The sequence below is a fragment of the Polyodon spathula genome, chromosome 2 (genome assembly GCF_017654505.1).
Source record: "Polyodon spathula isolate WHYD16114869_AA chromosome 2, ASM1765450v1, whole genome shotgun sequence".
Classification (NCBI taxonomy): Eukaryota; Metazoa; Chordata; class Actinopteri; order Acipenseriformes; family Polyodontidae; genus Polyodon; species Polyodon spathula.
The window spans coordinates 89,012,217-89,039,524 of record NC_054535.1 but is presented as its reverse complement, the minus strand read 5'-3'; the positions used below and the strand labels follow the sequence as shown (position 1 = coordinate 89,039,524).

General features: G+C 37.8%; 1 protein-coding gene across 1 annotated transcript in view; it reads left to right on the top strand.

The window, feature by feature from the left end:
• The first annotated feature begins 2,476 nt into the window (after positions 1-2,476).
• Positions 2,477-27,308, top strand: part of LOC121303240 (glycine dehydrogenase (decarboxylating), mitochondrial-like) — a 37,143-nt gene continuing 12,311 nt past the window's right edge. The window contains exons 1-14 of the mRNA XM_041233820.1: positions 2,477-2,893; positions 3,230-3,308; positions 15,519-15,654; positions 18,821-18,985; positions 19,281-19,358; positions 20,170-20,317; positions 21,017-21,213; positions 22,883-22,979; positions 23,174-23,279; positions 23,686-23,825; positions 25,738-25,818; positions 26,251-26,348; positions 27,031-27,115; positions 27,216-27,257. Of these exons, the coding sequence (XP_041089754.1) occupies positions 2,597-2,893; positions 3,230-3,308; positions 15,519-15,654; positions 18,821-18,985; positions 19,281-19,358; positions 20,170-20,317; positions 21,017-21,213; positions 22,883-22,979; positions 23,174-23,279; positions 23,686-23,825; positions 25,738-25,818; positions 26,251-26,348; positions 27,031-27,115; positions 27,216-27,257 (1,749 nt within the window). The 5' untranslated portion in view covers positions 2,477-2,596. The remainder of the gene's footprint in view (positions 2,894-3,229; positions 3,309-15,518; positions 15,655-18,820; positions 18,986-19,280; positions 19,359-20,169; positions 20,318-21,016; positions 21,214-22,882; positions 22,980-23,173; positions 23,280-23,685; positions 23,826-25,737; positions 25,819-26,250; positions 26,349-27,030; positions 27,116-27,215; positions 27,258-27,308) is intronic.

Here is a 27,308-nt window from a genome sequence, read left to right as displayed (position 1 = left end):
TTGAAAACTTACAATAAATGTTTATCCCTCTTTCAAAAAAAGATGTGCACTGTAAACTTTTATTTAATTAAACATTAGTGGATTTAAAAAAAAACAATCCTAAGAACTGTCCATAAAGTTTTGTGAATATGGCTCATCGTTAGAAGCCAGGGCTGCATTTGTATTTGCTCCAATACTACTGCATGCTAATGGCTTCTGTGGTGCAGCAATCAAGAAAGTTGTAAAATATATCAGCCAGATAGTGTTGACAAATCATGTTTCGACATACACTGATACACTTTACACTTTGTACACTTTGTTACTAGATAGCAGAAAGGTATAGTTCAGAGCATGTGAACTGAGGGCTTGACATACAAAAAAAAACCCCTCCAGAATAATGTCCTTTATGTTTAGAAACTTGCTAAATTAAATTGACAACATTTAAGCCATCCTATTTTTTCAGCGTCTTTTGAGTTTCCATTGCATCTTTTTTCACACAGCAAAGCCCAGTGCATTTGGTATAGATAACAGGTGTACCACTATTAGCATTTACAGCAGCTATAATATTAATTACATTTGGTTCTATGAGATTTTTTTAAAAGTATACAGTATGTTTTGAAACGATGCCCAATATGTGTATGTCAATAAATTACTGAACGCGCATGGGAGCTCACACTTACATTCACATTGAAATAACTAATAACATGTACATAAATGGCATATTTTGCTTATTTTTGTACAAAAAAAGGAAAAATAACGTATCTGTACATATTAACCATTTTCTAGACAGGACTAACAATTGGATTTGGGAAATTTATTGCCCTTCATATCGCAGTAATTATGGCACTGCACTGAATTGCAGGTGTGTACTGTTTTTTTCAAGCTCAGACCATACCAATTAGTCATGCGCTGGAGCACGCCAGATTCTAGACACGATCGAAAAATGTCAACTGAGTGCGTAAATCTGCGAGATAAGTGGGCACTGCCCCTTTATCTTTGTGTTTGGCTATACTCATAGCAAACTACATATACTGGTGTAGTGTTATTTTTTGGTATATGTTAAAAAGTGGTACTCAGCGCAGTGACCTTGCTCACAAATGACAACTTCTGCTAAGAAAACAGGGAAACACCCATTCAGAATCTGATACGCTATGATGTTTTTGGTCTTTTATATCGTTTTTACTTTAAGTGGTCATATTTTCATGGTGTTTTCAGTCTTTTGCATCAATATAATGTTTTATTAATATAATATTTAAATATAATGTATTATATATTCTAGCCTTTTACATTTTTTTATATAATTTATTATGTTTTTTCAGCATCATGCAAATAGTATGGGAATATTTATCATAAGCAATACATTAGGTCTTGTAATTTTTGTAACTTGTATGTGGTGACTGTCTTATTCATCGTGAATTGTTTTTTCTTTTACTATTAAAAGTGAAATTGGTTATCTGCATTAAGTTTAAGTTTGCAAAAGGTTATAATTAACTTTGGCACACGTTATAACTATAGATTCGTATGGAGGAGGGTGGAAAAATCTGACAATTAAAACAAATGTCAGGATAAAAAAAAAACGTACTGTTCATAAAAGGTAAGAATATTTATTTTCTTATCAACTTTTTCCAACAAATTAAGCTGTTCTACATTATGGAGGACATTTAAAAAACATTACTGTATCTTACAAAAGGGGAATACCTGGATGATATCTCAAGTTCCCAGAAACAAAATACAGGAAATATGTGTCTCTTTCGAATGTTACTCTTTGCCAATAGAAAACACTCATCAGATCGCAATTGCTTGCATCTGTACCAAAATCTGACATCGTACAATTTTCTGACATTACATGGATCAAGTTTCAGTACCATATAATATTTTGATGATGTTCAATTTTCTGACACAACACCGGTAGTACATGTACAGAAAAGTAGGGTTTGTTTTAAATCATTTTATTATCCCTTGCTGGTATCCATGTTCTCTCAGCAGAGATAGTGAAGATGACAATACAACCTTAACAAGAACATCATGTAGTTATGGAGGCACCTGTCCTTCAGTCTGTTTGTATGAAGATATGTCGTACGTTTTCAAACATACTGCGGGTGTAGTTTGCATTGATCTACTTTTTCATTAAACTGATATATGTGTTTATTGATGTGTTTGTTCCGACGTACAGTAGTAGTCCTGTAGTACTCAAGCTCATAATTCAGAAAATACTTTAATGAAACGTCTTTTCCTTGTAATAAAATGCAACGCACGTGATTTCTTTACTAGCTAGATTATGTGTAATTGCATCTGTGGTCTGGTAAATTAAATGATCTATTTTCTTTTTTTTTTTTTTTGCCGAATAAAAACACGCACACACAAGTGCTTAAGAGTTATGTGTAGGGAGGAAATAGAACTTTAAAGGCGTAACGGGGGCTTGTCTCTACGTCATTGAGCTTTGCTGAATCGATTGGTTGGTTCTTTGTTTTATCAGGAGGAGGCGTGTTGTCTTCCAGCTTTGCTAAAGTTGTGCAGAAGGCTTCAGAGTTTTGCGACGCATGAGCGGTACCATAGTAAAAAATAAACAGGTTGGGATTCCTGGGTATATGTTTTAAAATACGTTTTAACTGGTACAATGCAAAAGTGTTCAAAATCTTGGGGTTTGCTCTCCAGGGCTGTTGGCATACAGTCCTGTAGCATGAAGCTGTGCTGCAGAGGAAGTGTTTTAATGGGGAGATGGCAAGCAAAAAATGTGATAAACAATTTTCAGAATGTCAGGTATATCAGTGTAATTGGAATCAGAAGCTGCGGTGTTTCCATAACTTCAAGACAGATTGATAAAATACTACCCCGACATGATGATTTCTCCGAAAGACACATTGGACCAGGCGACAAAGAAAAACGAGAAATGCTCGACACTTTGGGTCTTGAGGTAATTACAAATAAATAAATAAATAAATAAAACGCGAATTGTATTAATTTTGGAAATGCATTATAGTGGAAGTTTGTTGCACAAATCTATTTCAGTTTAAAATAACAAATAACGTTCAGAGGAAACTTTTTTTTTTTTTAATAATTTTTAAAACCAAAAACATGTCTGTGAAGGAGTATTGTATTTGGACATGGATATGTTAAAAAAACACTTTCTCAAAGTTTTGCATAGCCTAGTCGTGAATTTAACATGATAGAGCGATATTTGGGTTCAATGCCTGCATTTCTGTAAACCCCGTATTATGAAAACAAAGTAGTATTTTTGTTTTGTTTCCAGAGTATTGAAGAATTAATTGACAAAACAGTTCCATCAAGCATCCGCTTGCGACGGAGTATGAAAATGGATGACCCAGTTTGTAAGTGCTGTGATTTTTAGCCTATTTCTAAAATGTTAGCACGGATAGTTTTTTTTGTTCACATTTTATAGTTTTGCATACTTTGACATTTACATTCCGACGTTTTTGTCAACATTTCCTTGTACTATATATATATATATACACACACACACACACACTTCCAGCTAACGTTGCTGCAGTTATATCTCACATAACCAAACCACAACCTATCAGCAACGTTCTCTCTCTCTCTCTCTCTCTCTCTCTCTCTCTCTCTCTCTCTCTCTCTCTCTCTCTCTCTCTCTCTCTCTATATATATATATATATATATATATATAGATAGATAGATAGATAGATAGATAGATAGATATATATATATATATATATAATATATTATATATTTATATATCTATATAGTGAAGGAAATTATATTGTCATGACGTGTTTATACGGGGTATGAAACTGTGTGTGTAAACAAAGTATCATCATGGTGTCGCATCTGTCTAATAATTATTTATTTGAAACGTATGTATTTTGACTTTATTGAAAATAGATACAATTCTCTTCACGTCATGTTCAGGAAGTGTCATAAACACAGCATTTATTTATTTACTTATTTATTTTTGTTTGGCGGTTCAGCATTTCGTTTTAATGTTTAAGAAAGAGCAATACGAGTTGGACAGCAAGTGAAATTCGATGCATACAGGCTGTGTGCGGTGCTTTGTTAGAGCATGCAATGATCCATGTTTTTTTTTTTTTACTTGACATGTTTGGAGTTGTTTTTGGTTAAAACCGACGCGCGGTCCCACAGCGCCCCTTGTGTATGACCAAGGAGTGTAGCAGTTGTTGTGTAAAGTTCAGCCTGAAGCGCCTATGAGAAATACAGTCCAGTTCAATCTGGTTAGCGCAAGTATTACATCACAGTAACTTTAACACGCGAGTGAAAACAGGATTAATTTCATAGCTCCAAAAAATAGACTGGAGCAGGGAGAGTTTTCATTGGGTTAGTGAGGCCACTCGTGAATAACGGTACGCAAAGCATAAATTCATAGAACCTAACGATCTTTATCTTTTAATAAGTTACCTTTTGATCTTATGCACAGACTGATAACAAGTTTTCATATTGTAAGCATTTCTCCCGTGTAATTGTTTGGCACAAAGATACATGCAGTTGATTATGAACATAATAATGTGGTGCCAGTGTCTAAATATCAAAGTTGTCTGACATCAGCTTATTTGACAGTAAATCAAATGTACAGATAGAAAATCTGTATAAAGTACACCTATTAATGTTCACATAAATACAGAAAAGTCATTTATAAATTACTTAATTTCAGGGTTGGACAAGAAACACTTGCCAGAAGGCTTGGGTATAGACCACCTCCGGATTAAATGGATTCAGTGTGACAAGTCTCACATTGTTTACATTGTTCAAGAGCAGTGGTTCTCCTAATGGGCTTTGGGTAACCCTAGGAGGCCTCAAAGGTTGCTCAGTGGGTTCCCAGAAAACTCTGGAATCCTCTTTGGTCAAACACCTATTTTAATGTACAAAAAACAGTCTTCCTGTGGTGAGACAAGCCTTGTGACAATCTGCAGTACAGTGTTTCTTATTGCTTTGTGATTTGCCTTTTGCCTATTCATTTTTTTGTAAAAGGCGAACCCCAAACAAATAAACTAGACCACCTGTTAGTCCTTCAGGAAACTTGAGGGTCCACGTCTGTTCTCCAGAATGACACATAGTTCTTTTAAGACAGTTCCTTGTGTAATATCTAACTTTAAGCAGTGTTGGATATGGAAGCACCTGACAACCCAGCGCTTCCGATGAGCTGTCTGTCTGTTGCTCAGATTTGTTGCCTTGCCAAATATGGTTGAAACTGACTGGCAAAAACTGGCGGCTGGTGATCAAAACAAAATGGGGAGGCAGAATAAAAACAGTCTTGGAGTCCCCTTAAGCCACCAGCAGCAGATGAATTTTATTATTCTGTTCTGACTGACAAAACTTTTCATATCATCTTAACTCTTTACCCCAATTCCAAACTGTTAAAAGCATTTTCTCCATCAGCCAGCACTCTCGTCAGTGATAGCATCTGAGGTCATCAGTGTGGGATGGTACATGTCCCTTGATTGGCTAAAACAGGCAAAAGGGGATTGGAAGCATGCCGCCTTTTGTCTATTTTAGACGGCTTTACTTGCGTCTTCCATGCTAGCCATCTGAAGAAATGGAAGTAGGCAGCGCCCCCTCTGAATAGCTGCCACTGCAAAGCCTGAGAACTTTTACCGGGAAGAAAGTATGGTTGACAGTTTAAGTAGTTTGAGCTGATACATCTAATTTCTAATATTTGCCAAAGCTCCACTCTTGAGGCTCACAATAACACCTAGAAATTGTGTCTTTGCAATGCTTCTCTTGAATGTTTGATCTTTAAGTATAATCTGCATTGCTTGCTTGCGTTTTGCAGCAACATCAACTTTACAGTGACTTCTAAAGTTATTAGTACTTGGCTGTGAGGCAGTAGCTCTGAGACCTTGACTGTCACTCGGTTTATTTGTTAACTTGTTCTATTCTAGGTCTTGTGATGTATGGATGAATGTCTGACAATTGTAATATAATTGGGGGTTTGAGGCACTTTATTTATTCAGAATGTTGTAATGACAATTTATAGTAAGCCTTATATGACCAGACGTATGGCAAATGTATTCCTGAAAAGTTGCTTTTTTTTTTTTTTTTTTGCAATTCATTTTAGTTTAAATTCTAGTTTTGGGGTCTCCTGTATTCAACAATAGCATAATGTACTTGGTTGTACATATATGCTAAAATGTGACTGTAGCGCTTTTAAAAATAGTGGTCACTTAAATACACTATAACACAATTTTTGTTTCTGTGTAGTAAGTGTTATTTCCGAATTGCTTATGCCTTTCTAAAAGAAAAGATTTAGATTTATAAATACAGTATAATCGTAAATCTCGAAAAACTACTCACTTCTAAATCTTTTGTAGTCATTTTTGTATTACTTTAGTATAAATACATGTTAATTTGGATTCACATGTTTTTTTTCTGACTTTGTGAACGAAAAGACACACTGTGAGGCGTGTGAGTAAAAATGGATTTTCCAGACAGTGATTTACGTGTAAAAATTAAAATTTTATTTAATATTACACGGAAAAAAAAAGAAAAATAATAAAGGATGTGAGGGAGGGACTGCTGGAGTAATCAAAAATAAAGGAACGGAAGCCTCTTAGTCCTGTTCGCGCTCTGCTTAAATCCAAAAATAAAACAAAAAGGAATAAAAACAGAAAAGAGCCAAGTTAGTAAGGCCTCCATTCGTGACGCAGTCCAAACTCCCACGTACTTCCCTCCAGCCTTTTTTCCCCCGCCTCTATTCCTTAGGACCAACCCCGAACACAGTAGCACGTTCCCTTTAGTATGCAAACCCCGCCCTGGTAGTCAGTGGATCACCAATCCTAAACTGACAGGTATCCTTAATTTCACTTGACTCCAGTGGCAGGAATTTACATACTCGTACTTCCGCCCCTCACCAAGGTGCCGCCCCTCAAAGATGACTTTTGTCATGGTCACAAGACCTTGGTAAGGGAAGTCCCGAGTTGGTTTGATGCCTTCTACTGTTGGAAGGCTGAATTGCAGACCGAAACCCCTTTGACTCATCACACACACATTTGCCCGTTTTCCCATTGGAAATAGTGATATTTTGAAATATCACTGTCCTGGTCACAAAAGCAGTGTTTGTGGGGAATAATAGCCATTTTCTATACATTTGAGGCATAAGCAATAAGGAAATAACACTTACTACCAAGGAACAAAAAAAATAAATAATTGTTACACAGTGATATCACACACTACAAATGTCTCCTCCTAAATATCAATTTTAGCAACTGGAAAGAAATGTAAAGACGTGTGCACATTTAAATTGACAATAAGATTTACAAGCTTGCCTTAAAGTGCAATAGCTCTTGAATAATGGAACATTCCTAGGAATTCAGACAATCAGGAGCGCCAGCTGGATAATGATGGTGAACCCTTGTTGAAACCTTTATTTCTGGGAATTCAATCAGTCGGGACTAAAGTCCCTGTAATCTGCCTCAGAATACATGGGGTTAAGCAACCTCAATAGAACATTGCATTGCCTGGCTAAAATGAGACTTTGCAGTGACGTAATAGCCACGTAAGGGAAGGGTAATAACAATTGCAAAAGAATCATTTAAAAATGTAAAGCTGCTGCACATTCAGGCTTTCTGAGTTTGTACTTTTGTTTTTTAAGAAGCTTTAAGGTGTAGCTCATTAAATGTTTTAAAAACTGCCTTGGGGTTGTCATGCATCAATTAATGAGAAATCATCCGTTGTTTAATGACAAATAATGACAAATTCCATTTTAGGGTGCCTGCCATCTTGCTTGTAGCTTGGTGTTTTGTTATGTTTGTTTGCTTCCTGGTTCTTCGGAGATCATGTGATCAACAAAACCATGGCAAGCAATACAAGCTCTCGATCAATATTGGAGCAACTTGACTCTGAGTCGTTCAGAATGATCGCTAACATCATAAGGAATTCGGGGCAAAAGCTCCTACTGCCCAAAGCAGGTGCATTGAAAAAAAAAAAAACAATTTAAAAGAAACTAGTAGACAAGCATTTTGGCTATTGTATTTATCAGTGTAATAATTACAGTCAGTCCACTATGAAACGCTTTTTAAAATGGTGTAATAGAACATCTGTTTTAAGTGGAATTGATTCTCATCCCCCCTCACTTGTTCATTCTAGCATGTTAATATGTACAGAACCTTTGCTTGAAGAAAAAAAAACTGGAACTTCTATAAGGGTAATGGAGACATGTTTAATAATAATCAGTTGTCCTTTTTAAACTCTGTTTTAAGCATCCTATTCTGTAGGGGTTTTAAATGCCTCCACTTAAATGGAATTAGTTGGATTTCTAAAATGTGTGGATATTAAGCTGTTGGTGTCACCCTTATTAGGCAGTGCTATGAGAGAGCAATGAACTTTGCCCTTTGTTCAGTCAGGCTGCTGGCTCTGAAGCTGAATTGTACAAGGTGCTGAGCTGGTGAAACTGAGCAAGGTCAGTGTCTGCTTATTCAGTTTGGGAAAGCTTGCCTGACAGTGCATGCTTGGGATTACTTGTTGAGACACTGCCTGTACTACATAGCTCTGGACTGGGCAGATAATTGTCATACCTATTTTTATATTGCTTTAAACCGGAGGATTGTGGAGAATGATTCCCTTTATGTTGCAAGCCTTGTGAAAGTTGATTTCAGATACTGTAGCTACTGAAAGATCTGAGTGGGAATTCAGTGCTTCTGGTTGCTGACTAATTTCAAAACCTAGGCAGGGCTTTTGTTGTTGTCTTGTAGCATCAGCTGTGAGTAAGCTGTTTATTTCGAGGCTTCGCTGTCAGGTACATTATGGGCATGCTTTCAGGTTTCGATCAGTGGGAAATCATTTTGCTTTCCTGGATTTTTATTTAAAAACCCACCGTGATGGTGCAAGACTTGGGTGAGGGATTGTCTGTTTCATTTAATCTTTTTTTTTTATTTTGGCTCTGTGAACTGTGTTTTTGTTTTATAATTTTGATTTAAAGAAAAGTAAACTTGCAGATCTTCAGTCCTGAGTCACCTTTCTGCCTCCTGACCATGACAGACACCTGGCCACTCTATCACATGCCCTTGTTTGTTTACACCAGTGGTTTTCAAATTCTGTCCTCTGTGACCCCTGTGTCTTCTGGTTTTCATTCCAACTGATCTATCGATTACTTAACTAAGCCCTTAATTAGATATTTTTAATTGTTCTCTGCTTCTAAAAAGTTGCAGTTATTTATAACATTTTGAAGTTTTCTTGAAATATCCAATTATTTAAGAGCAGAGAACAATTAAAAAGGCCTAATTAAGCTAATTATTTGTTCAATTAAGGGTTTAGTTAAGTAATTGAGAGCTCGGTTGGAATGAAAACCAGAAGACACACAGGTGTCCCTGTGGACCAGGCTTGAGAACCACTGGTCTACACAATATCCCTGGCCAGGGATAACAAGAAAACGATTTAAAGCTTTCCATACAACTCCCTCCTCTTTAGCTCCCATCATTTACCTGTAGCAGTGTTCAGTTATCGGGCTAGTAATGGTTGCTGCTGGTGCTGGAGCGATTCCCCTTTCAGTGAGACTGTTGAAAATAAAATGGTGCCAACTAGCAACATCCAAATCCACTTGTTGCCTCTGTCGGAATGCTGTCTGCTTAGTAAGAATGTATCTCCTCTGTAGAAGTGGTACCTAACACTGTAACCTCCGGTCAGAATGCTGTGTTGCGAGCCTGTGTGCTGCCAACTAGAAAAAAAAAGACGAAGGGCTTCTAAAGGTCATGATGGGAGCAGCAGCTGTTCTGTAGCTTGGCGTCCTACATCAGGTCTGCAACACATACAATGTAGTGCAACAAAGATACCAAATCCCAGACTATGCAATGGAAGCATTTATTGTTGTTGTTGTTGTTGTTATTATTATTTATTATTGATGATGATGATGATGATAATATGGATAAAATCCCTAAGGCATCCACAGGTTCCTTCAGGAAGAAGTATTACCATAGAATGCAAGCTTGGAGCAGTCAAATCTACAGGCAGATAACTTCCCAGTGTCACAGTCAATTAAACTAGATCTCTGATCATCAAGAAGTAGGCCATATTTTGTCAGTCTTTCCAGCCAAGCATTGTTTCAATTATTGAAGGCTCAGATTAACCCATTCTATGCTATGCTGCAGTAAAATACTGCTTCAGTTGCAGCAGATTCAAAGGGCCTCATTCATAAGAACATAAGAAAGTTTACAAACGAGAGGAGGCCATTCGGCCCATCTTGCTCGTTTGGTTGTTAGTAGCTTATTGATCCCAAAATCTCATCAAGCAGCTTCTTGAAGGATCCCAGGGTGTCAGCTTCAACAACATTACTGGGGAGTTGATTCCAGACCCTCACAATTCTCTGTGTAAAAAAGTGCCTCCTATTTTCTGTTCTGAATGCCCCTTTTTCTAAACTCCATTTGTGACCCCTGGTCCTTGTTTCTTTTTTCAGGCTGAAAAAGTCCCTTGGGTCGACACTGTCAATACCTTTTAGAATTTTGAATGCTTGAATTAGGTCGCCACGTAGTCTTCTTTGTTCAAGACTGAACAGATTCAATTCTTTTAGCCTGTCTGCATATGACATGCCTTTTAAGCCCGGAATAATTCTGGTCGCTCTTCTTTGCACTCTTTCTAGAGCAGCAATATCTTTTTTTATAGCGAGGTGACCAGAACTGCACACAATATTCAAGATGAGGTCTTACTAGTGCATTGTACAGTTTTAACATTACTTCCCTTGATTTAAATTCAACACTTTTCACAATGTATCCGAGCATCTTGTTAGCCTTTTTTATAGCTTCCCCACATTGTCTAGATGAAGACATTTCTGAGTCAACAAAAACTCCTAGGTCTTTTTCATAGATTCCTTCTCCAATTTCAATATCTCCCATATGATATTTATAATGTACATTTTTATTTCCTGCGTGCAGTACCTTACACTTTTCTCTATTAAATGTCATTTGCCATGTGTCTGCCCAGTTCTGAATCTTGTCTAGATCATTTTGAATGACCTTTGCTGCTGCAACAGTGTTTGCCACTCCTCCTACTTTTGTGTCGTCTGCAAATTTAACAAGTTTGCTTACTATACCAGAATCTAAATCATTAATGTAGATTAGGAATAGCAGAGGACCTAATACTGATCCCTGTGGTACACCGCTGGTTACCACACTCCATTCTGAGGTTTTTCCTCTAATCAGTACTTTCTGTTTTCTACATGTTAACCACTCCCTAATCCATGTACATGTGTTTCCTTGAATCCCAACTGCGTTCAGTTTGAGAATTAATCTTTTGTGCGGGACTTTGTCAAAAGCTTTCTGGAAATCTAAATAAACCATGTCATATGCTTTGCAATTATCCATTATCGATGTTGCATCCTCAAAAAAATCAAGCAAGTTAGTTAGACACGATCTCCCTTTCCTAAAACCATGTTGACTGTCTCCCAGTACCCTGTTACCATATAGGTAATTTTCCATTTTGGATCTTATTATAGTTTCCATAAGTTTGCATATAATAGAAGTCAGGCTTACTGGTCTGTAGTTACCTGGTTCAGTTTTGTTTCCCTTTTTGTGGATCGGTATTACGTTTGCAATTTTCCAGTCTGTCGGTACCACCCCTGTGTCAAGAGACTGCTGCATGATCTTGGTTAGCGGTTTGTAAATTACTTCTTTCATTTCTTTGAGTACTACTGGGAGGATCTCATCCGGCCCAGGGGATTTGTTTATTTTAAGAGCTCCTAGTCCCTTTAACACTTCTGCCTCAGTTATGCTAAAGTTATTTAAAACTGGATAGGAACTGGATGACATGTGGGGCATGTTGTCAGTATCTTCCTTTGTAAAAACTTGTGAAAAGTAATCATTTAACATATTTGCTATTTTTTTTTCTTCCTCTACGATTTTGCCATTTGTATCTCTTAAACATTTAATCTCCTCTTTGAATGTTCTCTTGCTGTTGTAATATTGGAAAAACATTTTGGAATTGGTTTTAGCTCCCTTAGCAATGTTCATTTCTATTTCTCTCTTGGCCTTTCTAACTTCCTTTTTGACTTGCGTTTGCAGTTCCGTGTACTCTTTCTGCGTACTTTCTTTTTGGTCCTTTTTTAATGCTCTGTAAAGTGCCTTTTTTCGCTGAATATTTTTTTTTAATTGATCTATTAAACCATTTTGGCAATTTAGTTTTACATTTAGATTTGTCTACTTTAGGGATGTAATTGTTTTGCGCCTCTAGTACTACATTTTTGAAGAACAACCATCCTTCTTCTGTGGGTGTTTTCTCTATTTTACTCCAATCTACTTCTGTTAGTCTCTGTTTCATACCTTCATAGTTTGCTTTTCTAAAATTGTAAACCTTAACTTTAGTCTTTACTTTTGGGGATTTAAAAAACACTTCAAATGAGACCATGTTGTGGTCTGAGTTTGCCAGTGGTTCTCTGACCTCTGTTTTAGTTATTCTATCTTCGTTATTTGAAAAGACTAAATCAAGGCATGCCTCCCCTCTAGTGGGTGCCTTCACAAATTGTGTTAGGAAGCAGTCATTTGTCATTTCCACCATTTCTATTTCATCCTTCGCGCTACCCACCGGGTTTTCCCATTTTATTTGGGGGAAGTTGAAATCCCCCATTAGTATGGCTTCTCCTTTGCTACACACATTTCTAATGTCATTGTATAACAGATTATTGTGCTCACCGTCTGAATCTGGCGGTCTATAGCATGCTCCTATTATTATGCCTTTTGAATTTTTGTCTGTTATTCTGACCCATATTGATTCGGTTTTATTTTCTTTGTCCAGGTTTAACACCTGGGCTTCAAGACTGTTTCTTATGTATAGCGCTACCCCTCCTCCTCTTCTGTCCTGCCTGTCTTTCCTATACAGTGTATACCCACAAATATTATATTTGTCCCCATCACTCTCAGATAACCACGTTTCTGTAACACCTATCACATCATAGTTACCTGTTAGTGCAGTAGCTTCAAGTTCTAGAATTTTGTTTCTGATACTTCTAGCATTTAGATAAATACATTTAATGGTTGTCTTACCTGAGTTGTTGTTCTTGTTTTGATGCGGTCTCCCTTCTGTTTTTTTGTTGATTTCTCCCCCCTTCCTTTCTAGTTTAAATGCTTCCGAACCTGCTCGAGGATCTTTTCTCCGAGTAGACTAGTTCCCTTGTTATTTAAATGCAGTCCATCCCGTCTATACAGATAGTCCTCGTTGTAGAATGTGGTCCAATGATCAAGATAGGTGAAGCCTTCCCGTGTGCACCACGTCTTCAGCCATTCGTTTTGATTAATTATTTCCAGCTGTCCATATGGTCCTTTGCAAGGTGCGGGTAGTATACCAGAAAATACCACAGTTTTGGTTTTCTCTTTTAATTTCCTTCCTAGCTCTCTGAATTTATTTTGCAGGGATTTTGGTCTGTCTCTTCCAATGTTGTTTGTACCGATGTGGACGACTACTACCGGGTCGTCTCCTGTTCGTTCTAGGAGCCTGTCCACGTTCTCAGTGATGTGCTTGACCGAGGCTCCTGGAAGGCAGCACACTGTTGTAGTAAGGGGGTCCAAACTGCGAACTGAACTTGCTGTGTTTCTCAATATGGAGTCCCCAACAATCATGACCTCCCTTATTTTTGCTGTCTGGTCACCACTGTCAATAGGGTCCTGGATGTTGTTCCTTTCATTCTCTTGTTGTTGGTTCTGCTCATCACAATTCTGAAGTGACTCAAATCTGTTGGTTGTTTTGATTTCTGGTGGTGGTGTTTGACGAAGTTTCTTTTTTTCCCTGCTTCTGCCTACCTGAACCCGGCTGTTCTGACCTTCTATCTCCCTGGTGGCTTTCAGTCTGTTAGGGGTGATGCAGACTTCCATGAATTGTGGGTGTGCCAGTTCCTCAAGATCCTGTTGCTGTCTCACTTCTTCCAGCTCCATTTCTAGCATACTTACTAGTTTATGCAAATCCTGGATCGCGCGGCACTTTACGCACACTTGGTTTAGCTCCGCTGGGTTTTCTCGGATTTCCCACATCAAGCAGGTGTCACAGATTACAGGCTTGAAGACCATGTTGAGGTTTTTATTTTGAAGTTTAGTTTCTTCTGCAGCCGTCAACCTGCTTTCAAACTGCTTCGAAACTGCTCTGCTCTTTTCCACGCCTGTACTTCTCCCACCCGCTGTCGCTTCCACTAAACAGTGGTAAATGACCATGAATACCGCATGGCAGGGGGAGCCACACCACATGCAAAAATGAACCAGCGGTAGCTCTATTCACTAAGCTAATTGTATGCAGAAATAAAGCAAGCTAAATTATTCATTGCAAGTTGTCACAACATGGAGAATTCAACACACTGAATTATGTATCTGGTTTACACACACTATTATAGGGGGCTCGAAAGAAAAGGTTAATACGGCTCTGAGTTTGTCACAGTGACAGCAACCCAGGAGGACACAGTATGGAATCAAAAGTTTACAGACCAGGAGCTAAATGTATTAGCAGAAAAAGTGGTGGGGAATTATGAAAGGCTTTTTGGTGCTGAATCAGCGAGAACATTAACTTCAATGAAAAATAAACGCGCGCCGTAGGAGGGCAGGGGGGCTTGTCCCAAATCACAGCGTCCTGTGAGACCGTCAAAGCTGAGACAGCAATTGTTATTGGAACATTTATGTTTTAATTCTGAAAATCAAATAAATATTTGTTTGTTCAATTTGATCTCCGTCTGATTTACTTTGTAATATTAATCAGAAGTCAGCAAAGCACTCGCTCACTCAATTAAAAGTTCAATATTTACATTTCAAAAAGTGTTTGGTGAAACTTCACTTTTTAAACATTTGATGCAGTTTGACTGAACCTCAACTTGCACTCTGTACATTTATTTATTGGACATTTAGTTTATTCTGTGCATTTTTAAAGCTATTTTAAGCATAGCCTACTTTCAATATCAGAAGTGCATGGTGGCTATATAAATATATTAACATAGCCGAAAGTGTTGAAATGACATGGAAGTAGACCAACAAGAAGGACCTATAGTGCCGGGGGACAACACAGATCTGATAGCTCCACTGCAGGACCACAGGCGCCCTGTCGGCCATAGGGGTCGCTGGTGTTCAGTTAACCATGAATTCCGCTGCCGACCTAAGCCCTCCCTACCAGAGCGGCGCTCGGCCAATTGTGTGCTGTGCCCTAGGAACCCCTGGTCATGTTTGGCAATAACTGGATTTGAATCTGCGATCTCCAGGCTATAGGGTGCATTCTGTCTCTGTTTGTCTAGATAACCCAAAGCGCTTGCACTAAACAACCCTCCTTCCATTTACATCAGCCCAACCTACTTCAGTGTATATATATATATGTGTGTGTGTGTGTATATATATATATATATATATATATATATATATATATATATATATATAATTTCATTCGGGCTGTGGGCTTATTCACTCTGGAGCTCTGTAGAAAGGTGGGCTGGATTAGCACATTTTTAAAAGTTTTTTTTCACAGTACCGGCACCTCATTGATTTTGCAATTGAAGGCTATAGCTTGGTATGGTTTTTTCAGTCTGTTTGATGTGGTTCATGGTGCAGATCCTCCTTCACAGCATGCATGTGCACTGCCAATGTATTTTTTTTTTTTTGTAGGTGAGAACGAAGTTTTAGAAACACTCTACAAGATAGCAAGCAAGAACAAGATCTGGCGGTCCTATATTGGAATGGGTTACTACAACTGCTCAGTGCCACAGGCCATTCAGCGCAACCTGCTGGAAAACTCAGGATGGTTTGTGTCTTTGTTTTACTAACTTATTAATAAGTCATTTAGCAGATGCTTTTATCCTAAGTGACTTAGACAGGGGTGAACTGTGCATCGCAAATGCTGTTGCAGAGCTACTTACAGGAGCGTTTACGTCTCATCCAAAGGACAGAGCACAAGGTTAAGTGACTTGCTCAGGGTCACACACTGTGGCTGAGCTGGGATTGAACTGGGAACCTCCTGGTAACAAGCTTCTTTCTTTACCCACTGAACCACCAAGCCTGCTATGTAGAGTGCACTCCATTTAATTGCATGGAGTTGGGACTGGACAGATTGGGTAATTACATACTGTATTATTGCACAAAGTTAAACTCATGCTAGTTCATAACTATTTATAACAAACTAGCAGTATATATTTATTACATCAGAAATACATAAAGAATAACACACAGGATATGCAGTGTGTACAGTATATATTTATATCTTCAGGACTACAGTATGTAGGAACAGTATATTTATTACTTGGACTGCATAAAACATGACTGATGGTATCAATAGCGTGCCTTCATGCCTTCTGCTTTCAAGTCTGTGTTTTCTGTCTCGATTGCTGCTGCTCTGCGATTCTAAAGGAATTTTCTCCCTGTTCTGAATTTGGGGAAACTCGGCTGCAATCGACTTTTTTTCCGGGACTATTTTTAAACTTCAGCTCCTCTTAGAAGTCGCTGTAATGGCAAGTCAAGTTGCTTGTGGTTACGCGGTCAACTCCTCAGCCAATGCAATTATCAGAACTAATTATACAGGCGTGTAAAAAAATCAACGGGCTCTCCTTCATGTAATTAAGTGAATTACATTACGTCTGAGAGGAGTGCAATACCTTGTTAACAAATAGCACATTTTTTTGTACCCAGAAATTGCAGTTCAGTTAAATAGCATATGCACTTATTCAGTATGCAATTAAGTGAAGTGCACTGTATAGGCGTGTTTATCTGCCAGCTGTATGAAACATTCTCATTATAACAAACAGTAGCACTTTACTGGAAACAACTGGGAATAAATAAGGCATGCTGTGCAAAGGAAATGTACAATCCGATATGCCAAGTGAGTGACCATGCACTGTATAAGGCCCAGATGAGTTAGCTATCAGTCACTTATCCAAGTAGGAAGTCAAGATTCCAAGTTTGAAAGAGGAATGTTAGTGGGTGTCTGGCATGTAAACCCTAACCACAAACAACATGGCTGTGAAGCAAATAAACAGAAACAGGACATGTATATATGAATTCCAACACTGCAGATAGAATATACTATACTGAACAAACAGCCTGCGTGCACATGATATGTATTTTCCAGTGATTTCAACTAAAACAAAAAACTAAAAAAACATGCTCTCAAAAAACAGCAACAAATGTCCAAAAATATTTTTATATAAACTAACGATATTGTATTCCTTGCTGTAGCAATATAAAGCATGCAGACTCTCCACACACAGAATGCTGTATTTATTTTTATAGATTTGGTTTCCACAAAATTTGGTTGACAGATACCGTACAAACAGAATGTACAGTGGTCTCACATTCTAGACCAAAGAAAAAACACTCTGCCTTGCTTACAGTATAGAAGGGTGAAGATGAACGAACGTATTCTATAATTATATAAAGATATGCTGTAATAATGTGTCACTTTTGTGTTCCTTTAAGCTATGACCTTAGGTGGGGAATCTGTAAAGTATTCTTTTAACAGTTCAGATACCATGCTTGTTTGCTTTAGTATTGTCGGGATACATTTTATCCCTTGTTGGAGCCCCTACCCCCTTTCACCATGCCCTGTTTTCCCCCTTTGTCACTGTCCTAAATGGTATCCCAGAAACTGCCCTAACAAACCCCATTGCCATAACATGAATGGCAACTCACTGACAGGTGAGGTAGCAAGAATGTTTGCTTCAGAGAGAAATGTATGCAAGCTCTTCTCTGTACTGTATTACCTAGATATAGCAGAGCTGTTTTCATGGTGACCTTGGAGAAAAATAAATGATTCTGTTGTGAAAGTAGCTGTTTGTGGCTGCTGACTTCCTTAGATAAATTGCCTTGGCATTATTTTTCACTCTGCTCTCAGTTGCAAGTCTTTATGCAACAGGCATAGTGGAGTTACCCAATAATAGGGTTGACTTGAGACTTATGACCCCACAGTGGTGGTCCTAGAAAATATTTCTTAATTTTGGTGCCTTATCTATTTGCCAAATGTAGTCCTCTGCTGTGAATGTTTGTTTGTTTTTTCACAACAGCAGAATGCTCTCTCCTGTTGGAAATGTACAAGTGGTGTCATACCTTGGCACTTTTGTAAAACATGCCTTGTTAGGTTGTTGATGGTCTGTATATTTGCTTCCAAGGGTAAAGTCTAAATCAATCTATCTAGTCAATGGGTCCAGTTCTTTGTGTATTTTTTGGAGACAAGGCTAATCAAACGTTTACTAAAGTATTAACAAACAGCTTGGGTTCACTCTGGGGTCCTTAAATGAACCCAACAGTTGCTTGTAACTTTTAAATTGTATTCCCTTTCCCATGAAATGGGGTATACCTGGGCCCAAATGTGTGTGTTTTAAAAAAAAAAAAAAAAAAAAAAAAAAAATTCAGAAGCTTTTGCTACATAAAATACATATTTTAGTAAGTATTAGTCTGTCCTCAAGTAGTTTTGTAAATGCTTGTATTCAGCAGGCTTTTACAAACTACTTCAAGTAGACTTTCAGACCTATTTAATATCACTTTGAAGGGACGTGGTACAAATTGTTCATCAGTAACCTGGCAAAGTAAGTATTTAAACATCGGGAAAGCATTGATGCAATACACATTTTCAGTATACAGCATTACACTGTAACACATTATTTAATTAAAAAAAAGGCTGTTAACACAATTGCAGTGTTATGTATGCTAGATTTTTTTTTCTACTGTACCATGCAGTACAGTATTTGAATGTTCTGAATATAATTTACCCAAATGTAAACCTTCCTGTCATAGCTTACAGGAGTGGTAATCAGCTGTATGAATGTTTAATGTGAGATTAACCGAAGTGATATTGGGATTGTCCCCATTGACTTCCATTATATCAAGTGATGTTTATTTACAGGGGTGATTTATAGAGGTTGATAAGAGGTTTTGACTGTTGGTTTTTGACAAACGATTTTGCTGTCATCCATCATCAGGGTTACCCAATACACTCCATACCAGCCTGAAGTATCCCAGGGGCGCCTAGAAAGCTTGCTGAACTACCAGACGATGGTGTGTGACCTCACAGGCATGGATGTGGCCAACGCCTCCCTATTGGATGAAGGTACTGCAGCGGCTGAGGCCATGCAGCTGTGTCACAGGTACGCTTGCTACTGGGAATGCAGCGGTGGTCGCATGCGTTCACTTTAAAGAGACTAGGTGCATTTGGCTGTATCCTGCATTTGTCATGTGGTTGAAAAAAAAAAAATTAAGAAAAACAAAAATAAACCACTATGCTTTTTTTTTTCTTTCTTTCTTTAAAGACTTGGTTATTGTATCTTTTTAAAAGTGAACTTGTATATTGACTTTCTTATTTGTGCCAGTTGCTTCCTGTTCTGATAGAAATATGCTTTAATGCAGAATGTGGAGAGTCAAATTGTATTATTTTAATTCCAGGCACAATAAGAAAATGAAGTTTTACATTGACCCACGCTGCCACCCTCAGACAATCGCAGTGGTGCAGACAAGAGCCAAGTAAGAAGTACCCTTTTTATTATTTGTATTTGTTAATTTCATACCTATCCCAATGAGCTCCCATGAACCACTGCTTACTAATAGCAATGTCATGTGGAGAGGCGTGGCTGGGTATTATCACCAGCTACTTTCTGACTTTGTTGTAGCCATTTGATTGCATTATTAGCATGTTGTAGATTTGTAATGTTTCTTCATATAAATCAACCACAGTTTCAAATATTTAGTTTTTAGTGGTCATTATCCCTATTCGAAGCACAATAAAAATGGTCCATGATATTTTGATGTGGGTATATTTGAAACTTATTTGTATTCAACCAAGGTTATTATTCTCAAGAGCCTAGAAGTAAAAGTGAGCTTCAGTAGATGTTGTTCTTGCTGGATTTAAGGACCGTAGTGATTTAATACAAGGTGGTTATAAAGTCGTTTGAGTGGCTAAACAGCAGTGGTAAGTAAAATATTAGCTGCTGAGCACTGAAAATGGGTAGAGTTGTCACATGATATGTTCCACAATGACACTTTGTCCATTGTGGTTTTTAATCATTCAGAGGCTCAGTCCTGGTTGTGTGTTCAATTTTCTTCAATTATTGCATCTGTCAGGCTTGTTCACTGTTCCAAGTTCAGCATGCAGTCTAATCTGTTCATTCACTAAGATGCTAGTTAATTAACCTTTTTGTAAATTAGGAACTTAAAGCACCCGCTATGGACCACAGTTGATGTGAGCAGACACTCCACAGCATGGAAGAAACGCACACGTTGGAGGGTACTGTAGTGTGTGTGTGCATACCATCTAATTTTGAGTCTTGTCTGGTAGCTACATTGGAGTGATCGCAGAGCTGAAGCATCCCCACGAGATGGATTTCAGTGGTAAAGATGTCTCTGGTGTACTGTTCCAGTACCCAGATACCGAGGGAAGAGTTGAGGACTTTGCAGGACTTGTAGACCGAGCGCATCAAAATGGGGTGAGAACCGTGGAACTGTAAAAAAGGTCATCAAAAGACTTGTTTATATACTGATGCTCCAAAGTTTAGAAAATTTCATGAGCAAGACAACATTTAAACAATATCAAGCCAAAATGTTTCTAAACTGTGTTTCAAAATAATGACAATTTCATACTCTTGTCAACCTTGCCTGTAGTCGCCTGAAAAGCATGATCTATCACATGAAGACATTTTACTGACTTGTGAAAATATTTGTCTAAGGCTTCTTTTTAAGTATTTCTGTAACCACGCTGATCTGATCTATGAAACAGAGAGCTGAGCCTAACAGAGGGAGCTCTTCACATTGTCTGATGATTGAAAAGGGCTGACAGTCTTTGTGATGAGTTGCTCACTAACAATTTTTAGGGCTAGTCAATGCTTCATATTTGCTTCCATGGGTTTAACTGCTGCTTTTTCTTGCTGTGTATTTGAATGCTTTGGAAGTACTCCCAAGTGATTAGTAGAGTGCTGCTTCTGGATTAATTCTTCTTTATCTTATATGCATTGTAAACCCTGACAATCAATCTGGGAAAAGTCAATGTGTAGGCTGTTAAGGAGTCAGTTTGATTGGTGTTCAAACGATTTCTGTGATATGCCTTCCCTTTAGATTACGCTTTTTGATCACAAAACTCCAATTTTCTTTTTTAATTGTAATGTGTTTTATTTATTTTTTTGCCCTAGGCACTGGCATGCTGCGCGACTGATCTGCTGGCCATGTGTGTCCTGAGACCACCTGGTGAGTTTGGGGTGGACATCACCATGGGGAGCTCGCAGAGGTTTGGAGTGCCGCTCTGCTACGGAGGTCCCCATGCTGCCTTTTTTGGGGTGAAAGGAAGCCTGATTAGAATGATGCCCGGGAGAATGGTGGGAGTCACAAGGTAAGAGATGGGTCGCAAAATAAGACACACAAGAAGGATATTTGGGACTTACTGTGTTTTTTTTAAAATGCAGAGCCATTCTTCTAGCTGACCTAAGCAATGATAAATATTTTCTATGAAATTTCAAGGAAACATACAGTTTCACACCCAAACACTAATTTCCGTGTTAATCTGGTATTCGATTCAGCATTGTGAATGCACTTTCACTGCCTGTTTTTTCTAAGCCTACTTTTTAACAGTAAAAATGGGAACAGAGACAACTTTTCAGGATGATCATACCAGTTGTGGTTTGTGAGATAGAAACTGAATAACACAGAATGTTGTGACTTTTAAAAACAAACTAATTTTGATAGGTTTAGCCTTCTGTTTTTTCTGAAATGTCTTCAGCTAAACCTAGTGTTAGCATTAAGCTAGAACTGTCAGAAGTACATGCCCTGGGGGGGGGTTCCTCTTCTAACCCATTCCTTTACTTGGGCTTTTCGTCGTAGTCAGTGGAACCGTTGTCTTCCTGCCTCAGTGTTTGTTAAAAACCCCCATGAACTTCCTGTTTGTGAGGCTGTGTTCTTTGTTATCTGACCTTGTGAAAAAAAAGCTGACGGTGTGAACAGACCCACACCTACTAAGCAGAGTGATGGATGCCACACTTTGCATAATGCAATGGGGCAAGGGTTAGTGTTACAACACTAACATTTAATAGAAACATTAAAGTACAATTAACTTAATTTCAAATTAGATTATTTAACTTTTTGATTTTTAATATTTCAAAACTTTTTTTTTTTTTTACCGGTATGTACAGTTGTAGTCAAAAGTTTATATACCCCAGTGGAAATTTTATAATTTATAGAAATTTCTTGAAAAAATAATTCTAGGAAAAATCATTTGTAGCAAAACTCCAAAAATGCACATTCAAAAGTATTCGTACCCTTTAATGCTATGATAGTATTGTCTACAAGATGCTATAAATTTCAATGATAATGCAGAACCTAATTCTAAGAAATGCTAGATTGTAGGTATGCTCCATTGGGGTATGTAAACTTTTGACTACAACTGTATATATTATTGTGGTAACATAATATTTGTCAGATGAAGGCTGGCCAGCGGCAGAAATAGCATTCATCCAGAGACAGAAAATGTAGTTCAGCGCTTTCTGAGCACTTATAACAAACACAAAACAACAGACTCCCTTTTTACTCAAAGCACACTCCTTCTCTGCTCCTAAACCTTCTACACAACCCTCACCAAACATTCATTCCTTTGTTATTTTATAGGGCGTGAACAGGGGTAATCCTTCCATTAACACCTGGTCACATTCCACATTTTTCAAATCGGCCCTTAATCACTCAATTAAACACAATTTCCATCAGCAGACACTCACACCCATGTGCAGAGCTTCTGCTCTGTACACATCCTCCCCCTACTCTGTCTATAAATATATTCTTTGAGAGTTTGTGAAAAGAGGAGTTTCATCGGCTTTCAGTATTTATTTATTGCTTAGTACGTTGAAATGGTGATCACAGTGACAAACACCAGGTTTACTAACATGATGCAGCTGTCAATGCCGACGCTGTGGTACAGAATGTTGTACTGTATCCTTAGCAGGTGTGTATGTACCTGGCATAACTTATTTTTAACAGTCACTAAATAATATTTAGTTTCTGTTATATTGCAGAGATGCAGCCGGGAAAGAGGTGTATCGCCTTGCTCTTCAGACACGAGAGCAGCACATCAGGAGGGATAAAGCCACCAGCAACATCTGCACTGCTCAGGTAAGCACAACCCAATACTTCTATAACTTGATACACCAATATCTCAGGTAAAGCTAGAAGAAATTATTAGTAGGCATACGGAATCCTAATGTATACATTTTCAACTTGTATGAACTATATTGCTTGTTCTTCAATGCAGACAGCGTCTCTATCAAAAGCCAAGCTGTATTCATGTCTGATCTTCTGTTTTTCAGGCACTGCTTGCGAACATGGCAGCTATGTATGCCATCTACCATGGTTCACAGGGGCTGAAGCACATTGCAAAGAGAGTACACAATGCTACTCTAATCTTGTCTGAAGGTATCTTTCAACCCCCTGCCCCCTAATCAAGTTGAATAGAATTACTGTTGACTCTATAGCCTTGCCAACAGCTGCATAAGTCCACTTGACCTGAACTCGGTGTGGGTGAAAGATGTAGCTTAAATAGTCATAATACAATACAAGAAACCAAGTCGAATCAACAAAGTTTGATTTGACATTGAAGACACTGAAGAACATAATGTTTGGCTACTAGTTTATATGTTTGTTAAGCGTTTTATTAATTTTAAAGTTAGGATTAATCTTCTCTGAACTGATCAATACAGAATGTATACAACCAGTAACATTTCATTTTGTATTTTGGGTGGGGGTGTGTGTTCAGATTCTTCATACTGGAGTCTATTTTGTAATGATAAACACTTGTTTTGTTGTGATTCTTTCCCTGCAGGCCTTAAGCGTGCTGGACACAAGCTGGAACATGAGATGTTCTTTGACACCTTGAAGATTCAGTGTGGAGTGGCCGCCAAAGAGATCCTAGATAGGGCTGCTCAGTGTCAGTTGAACCTCCGGCTCTACAGTGATGATGTGGTAAGCAAGTCATGAAGTGGAATGAACACTCCCAGATGGTAATGATGATGCTATTCTTAACCCCTTCCTGCTGTGTGACCTTGTGGCAAACACGACATATCGATACTGTCCGTTTAAAAGAGAACTAATTGCGTATAAAAGTGGAACAATTAGCTTGTTGAGGAGGCTCGCTGGAGGTCACTTCGGGTGCTGTATGGAGGTTGGCGGTTCCTGTTTGCTATGCAGTCTGGGATGGAAGGCATTGTGTGATATTATCAGGAAGTTTGGAGCTGAGGGCTGTGACTGTGATGGTGTGTTCGAACGAAAACAATTTGAAAAGAAAAAAGTTTTCTATATTATCAGCGGCTGCATGAGGAAAACATTAACTAAACTACTTGCCAAGTACTTGGAACAAACTACGTGCCGGAGGCCAGATGAACAAACAAGGTTAACTAACCTGTTTGTTCCAGCGGAACAGGTCGTACAGTTTTGAACATGGGTAGTTTTGGTTTTAAGTTATTGAAAGAATTCCTGCATCATTGTTTCGATTACTAAAGGGAAATTGACATTTCTGTGACTGGTTAAATATCCAATACAGTCTCTGTAAGGAAGAGAAAATAGCTCGAACATAACTGACTTGCAGCATATTAAATGAACATTACTCTGTCTATCAGAACTGCTAAAGTATTACCGACAATCCTTGTGTATTATACAGACTCGTGTGTTATTTTCTTTACTTATTATTTTCCCTCTATTTATTTATTTATTTTGTTTTGACCAGTAAATAATGTTAAATATTGTTTTATAGTATACTGGTGTTTTTTTCTTTCTGTATTTTATTTTAGTAAATTGTTAATTAACTTTTGCTTTGTTGATCAATTGTTGGGTGTGTTTATTGCATTGTGTGTGTTTGCTGAGACTATTGAAACTCGGCTTGCAGTTTAATAGTGTAACTTGGCTCGTGAGGGTATATTCCCGCAACCACTGGCATTGATTACTAAAGAGGTGTCTTTGGTAATACAATGGTAAAGTTAGTTTGTCTCTTGGAAGGACCGTATTTAAAGCAGGTTTCCAATAGGGATGAAAAGCTTTTCATTGTCTTGTACTGTTTGTTACTACCGTAGCAATTAACTGTTATCTTTTTATGTTTGGTTAATTAATATTTTGTTCTGTATATGTTTTTTTTTTTTTTGTTGTAATTTGGTTTCATTATTATGGGTAAATGGACTTAAAGCTGGAGCCATATATATATATATATATATATATATATATATATATATATATATATATATATATATATATATTTTACCTCATAAGCAACTTGTTTGGTTATTCAATTAATTAATAGTCCCCTTTTACTCTGGTTGACTATATAGGACTTGATTAGGATGATGGGTTTTCTGGTCCTGGTAATGTGGTTAAGTTAAATAATTTGATAGGATATTTATTACAATCTGGCACCCTAGAGCTTGACGCCGTTACAGCCTTGAACATCATATCAAACCCAGACCTAGAGGAAGCTCCACATTACTCAATAGCAATAAGGTTGTAATTCTGTGTCAAACTTGAGCTAAAGACCATCTCTTTATAATTAAGCAATAAGACCTGACCCAGAGATCATTACCCCCCATGTGGGGTGGTAATGGGGACGGATGCAAAGCTTGAGTGGTAGTGAAACAGTTTTGAGGAGTAAGGACATTTCTTTTACAACGATTCCTTTAAAGTGAATGTTTATTTGAACTTCAAGTACTTGCAGTTAATGGCATATACCACTGGTATTGTTAACCTTGCTTTATATCCTGTGATTTTAAAACATCTATCAATGTTATGTTGCGAAATATAGTTTCGCATATCCTACAGTATTTCAAATTCATGCCTAATTTATAAGTGAGAGAAAAACCTAATCCTATATATCGTTTTTTTGCATGGTAAGCTCGGAGTGTCCCTTGATGAGACGGTGACCGAAAGAGATTTAGACAACCTTCTTTGGGTGTTTGGATGTGAATCCTCTGCGGTAAGTAGACGAGTGGAGCTGGGATCACCAGCATGGCACCCAAAGGCAAAGTGTTGCTGCTTGGGAACAGATTAGTAAAGCTGGGTCCCAGTAGCACAAGGGCATAGTGAAGTTTATAAACTCAGGCCTGGGAGGAAGGACTGCCACATTACATCATCCAATTCTGGCCTATTGGAGCAATATAAATACTGTTAACTTACCCCTCTGTTGCATTTGATTAAATAGCAATCCTCCACCACTTTCAAGGATGCAACGATATTGTCCTTGGCGAATTAATTATTTATTGGTTTAAATAATGGAGAGCAATTGCGGTTCCCGGTTGTGTTTGGATGATGGTGTGCAGTATGTTTGACCTGTGCTTATTATAGTTGTGATCTGTATTCTGTATTTTATTTTCTCAAATTTTCCATTCAATGTTACTGTCCCCCTCAGGAATTGATTGCTGAAAAAATGGGGGATGAAAAAAGAGGCATCTTCGGAACTCCTTTCAAAAGGACGAGCAGTTTTCTCTCGCATACAGTTTTTAACAGGCAGGTTTATGAATAAATCAAATGTTTACCCATAACTTGATACACTCCATCGGTCAGAAGAGGTATTGGGCCATATTCACAAAGCATTTCCAATGTGGTTTTGTAAATCAAACTTGTAATGTTGCAGAACTAGCAAAAACCCCTTAAGTAAATGATTGACATTTCTGAGTTATTGCTTTTTGAAGGTGAATGTTTGCCTGCCTTAAAGGTAAAAGGAACAGTCGTATACTTTGAGAACCTACATTTTAATGAAGAAAAAATATGATTTGGTCCCTGTTGCTATGAGCTCTACTGAACTTCTGCTAGCTCTTTTTAGGTATGTCCTTGGCACCTGTTTTGAATGTGATACCTTCCACATTCATTGGCTTTTGTGAACAAACAATGTACTAAAAAGAACCCTAGTCATTAGAAGTTGCTAAATACAAACAGAATGGTTTTTTTAAAGCAAATAGAAATGCTGGTATCTTTAATAAACATACACTAAATATATATACTGTGTGTGTGTTATTGCATTATCAGAGGTTTTTGGGTTCATTTAGGCCAGTCATCACTAGGCAAAAACAGACAGAGCTCTTTTTCAAAGACAACTTGTTGTCCTCACGTAACTACAGCAAACCACTTCTGGATAAATATTGGGTAACCATTCTTCCTAATATAATTCAATCCATGTTCTCTCTGACAGTTATCGCTCTGAAACTAATATTGTTCGCTACATGAAAAGACTGGAGAACAAAGACATTTCCCTTGTACACAGCATGATACCATTGGTAAGTCATGAATTATTTTGACATGTAGCCATTGACATATTGATAAATTCATTATTTTAATTTGTGTGTTGTGCTAACTTTTTATTTTTATTAAATACAGGGTTCTTGCACCATGAAACTCAACAGTTCTTCTGAACTTTCAGTAAGTTTTTTTTTTTTTTTTCGCATTGCGTTTTAAGTAAATCATTTACAC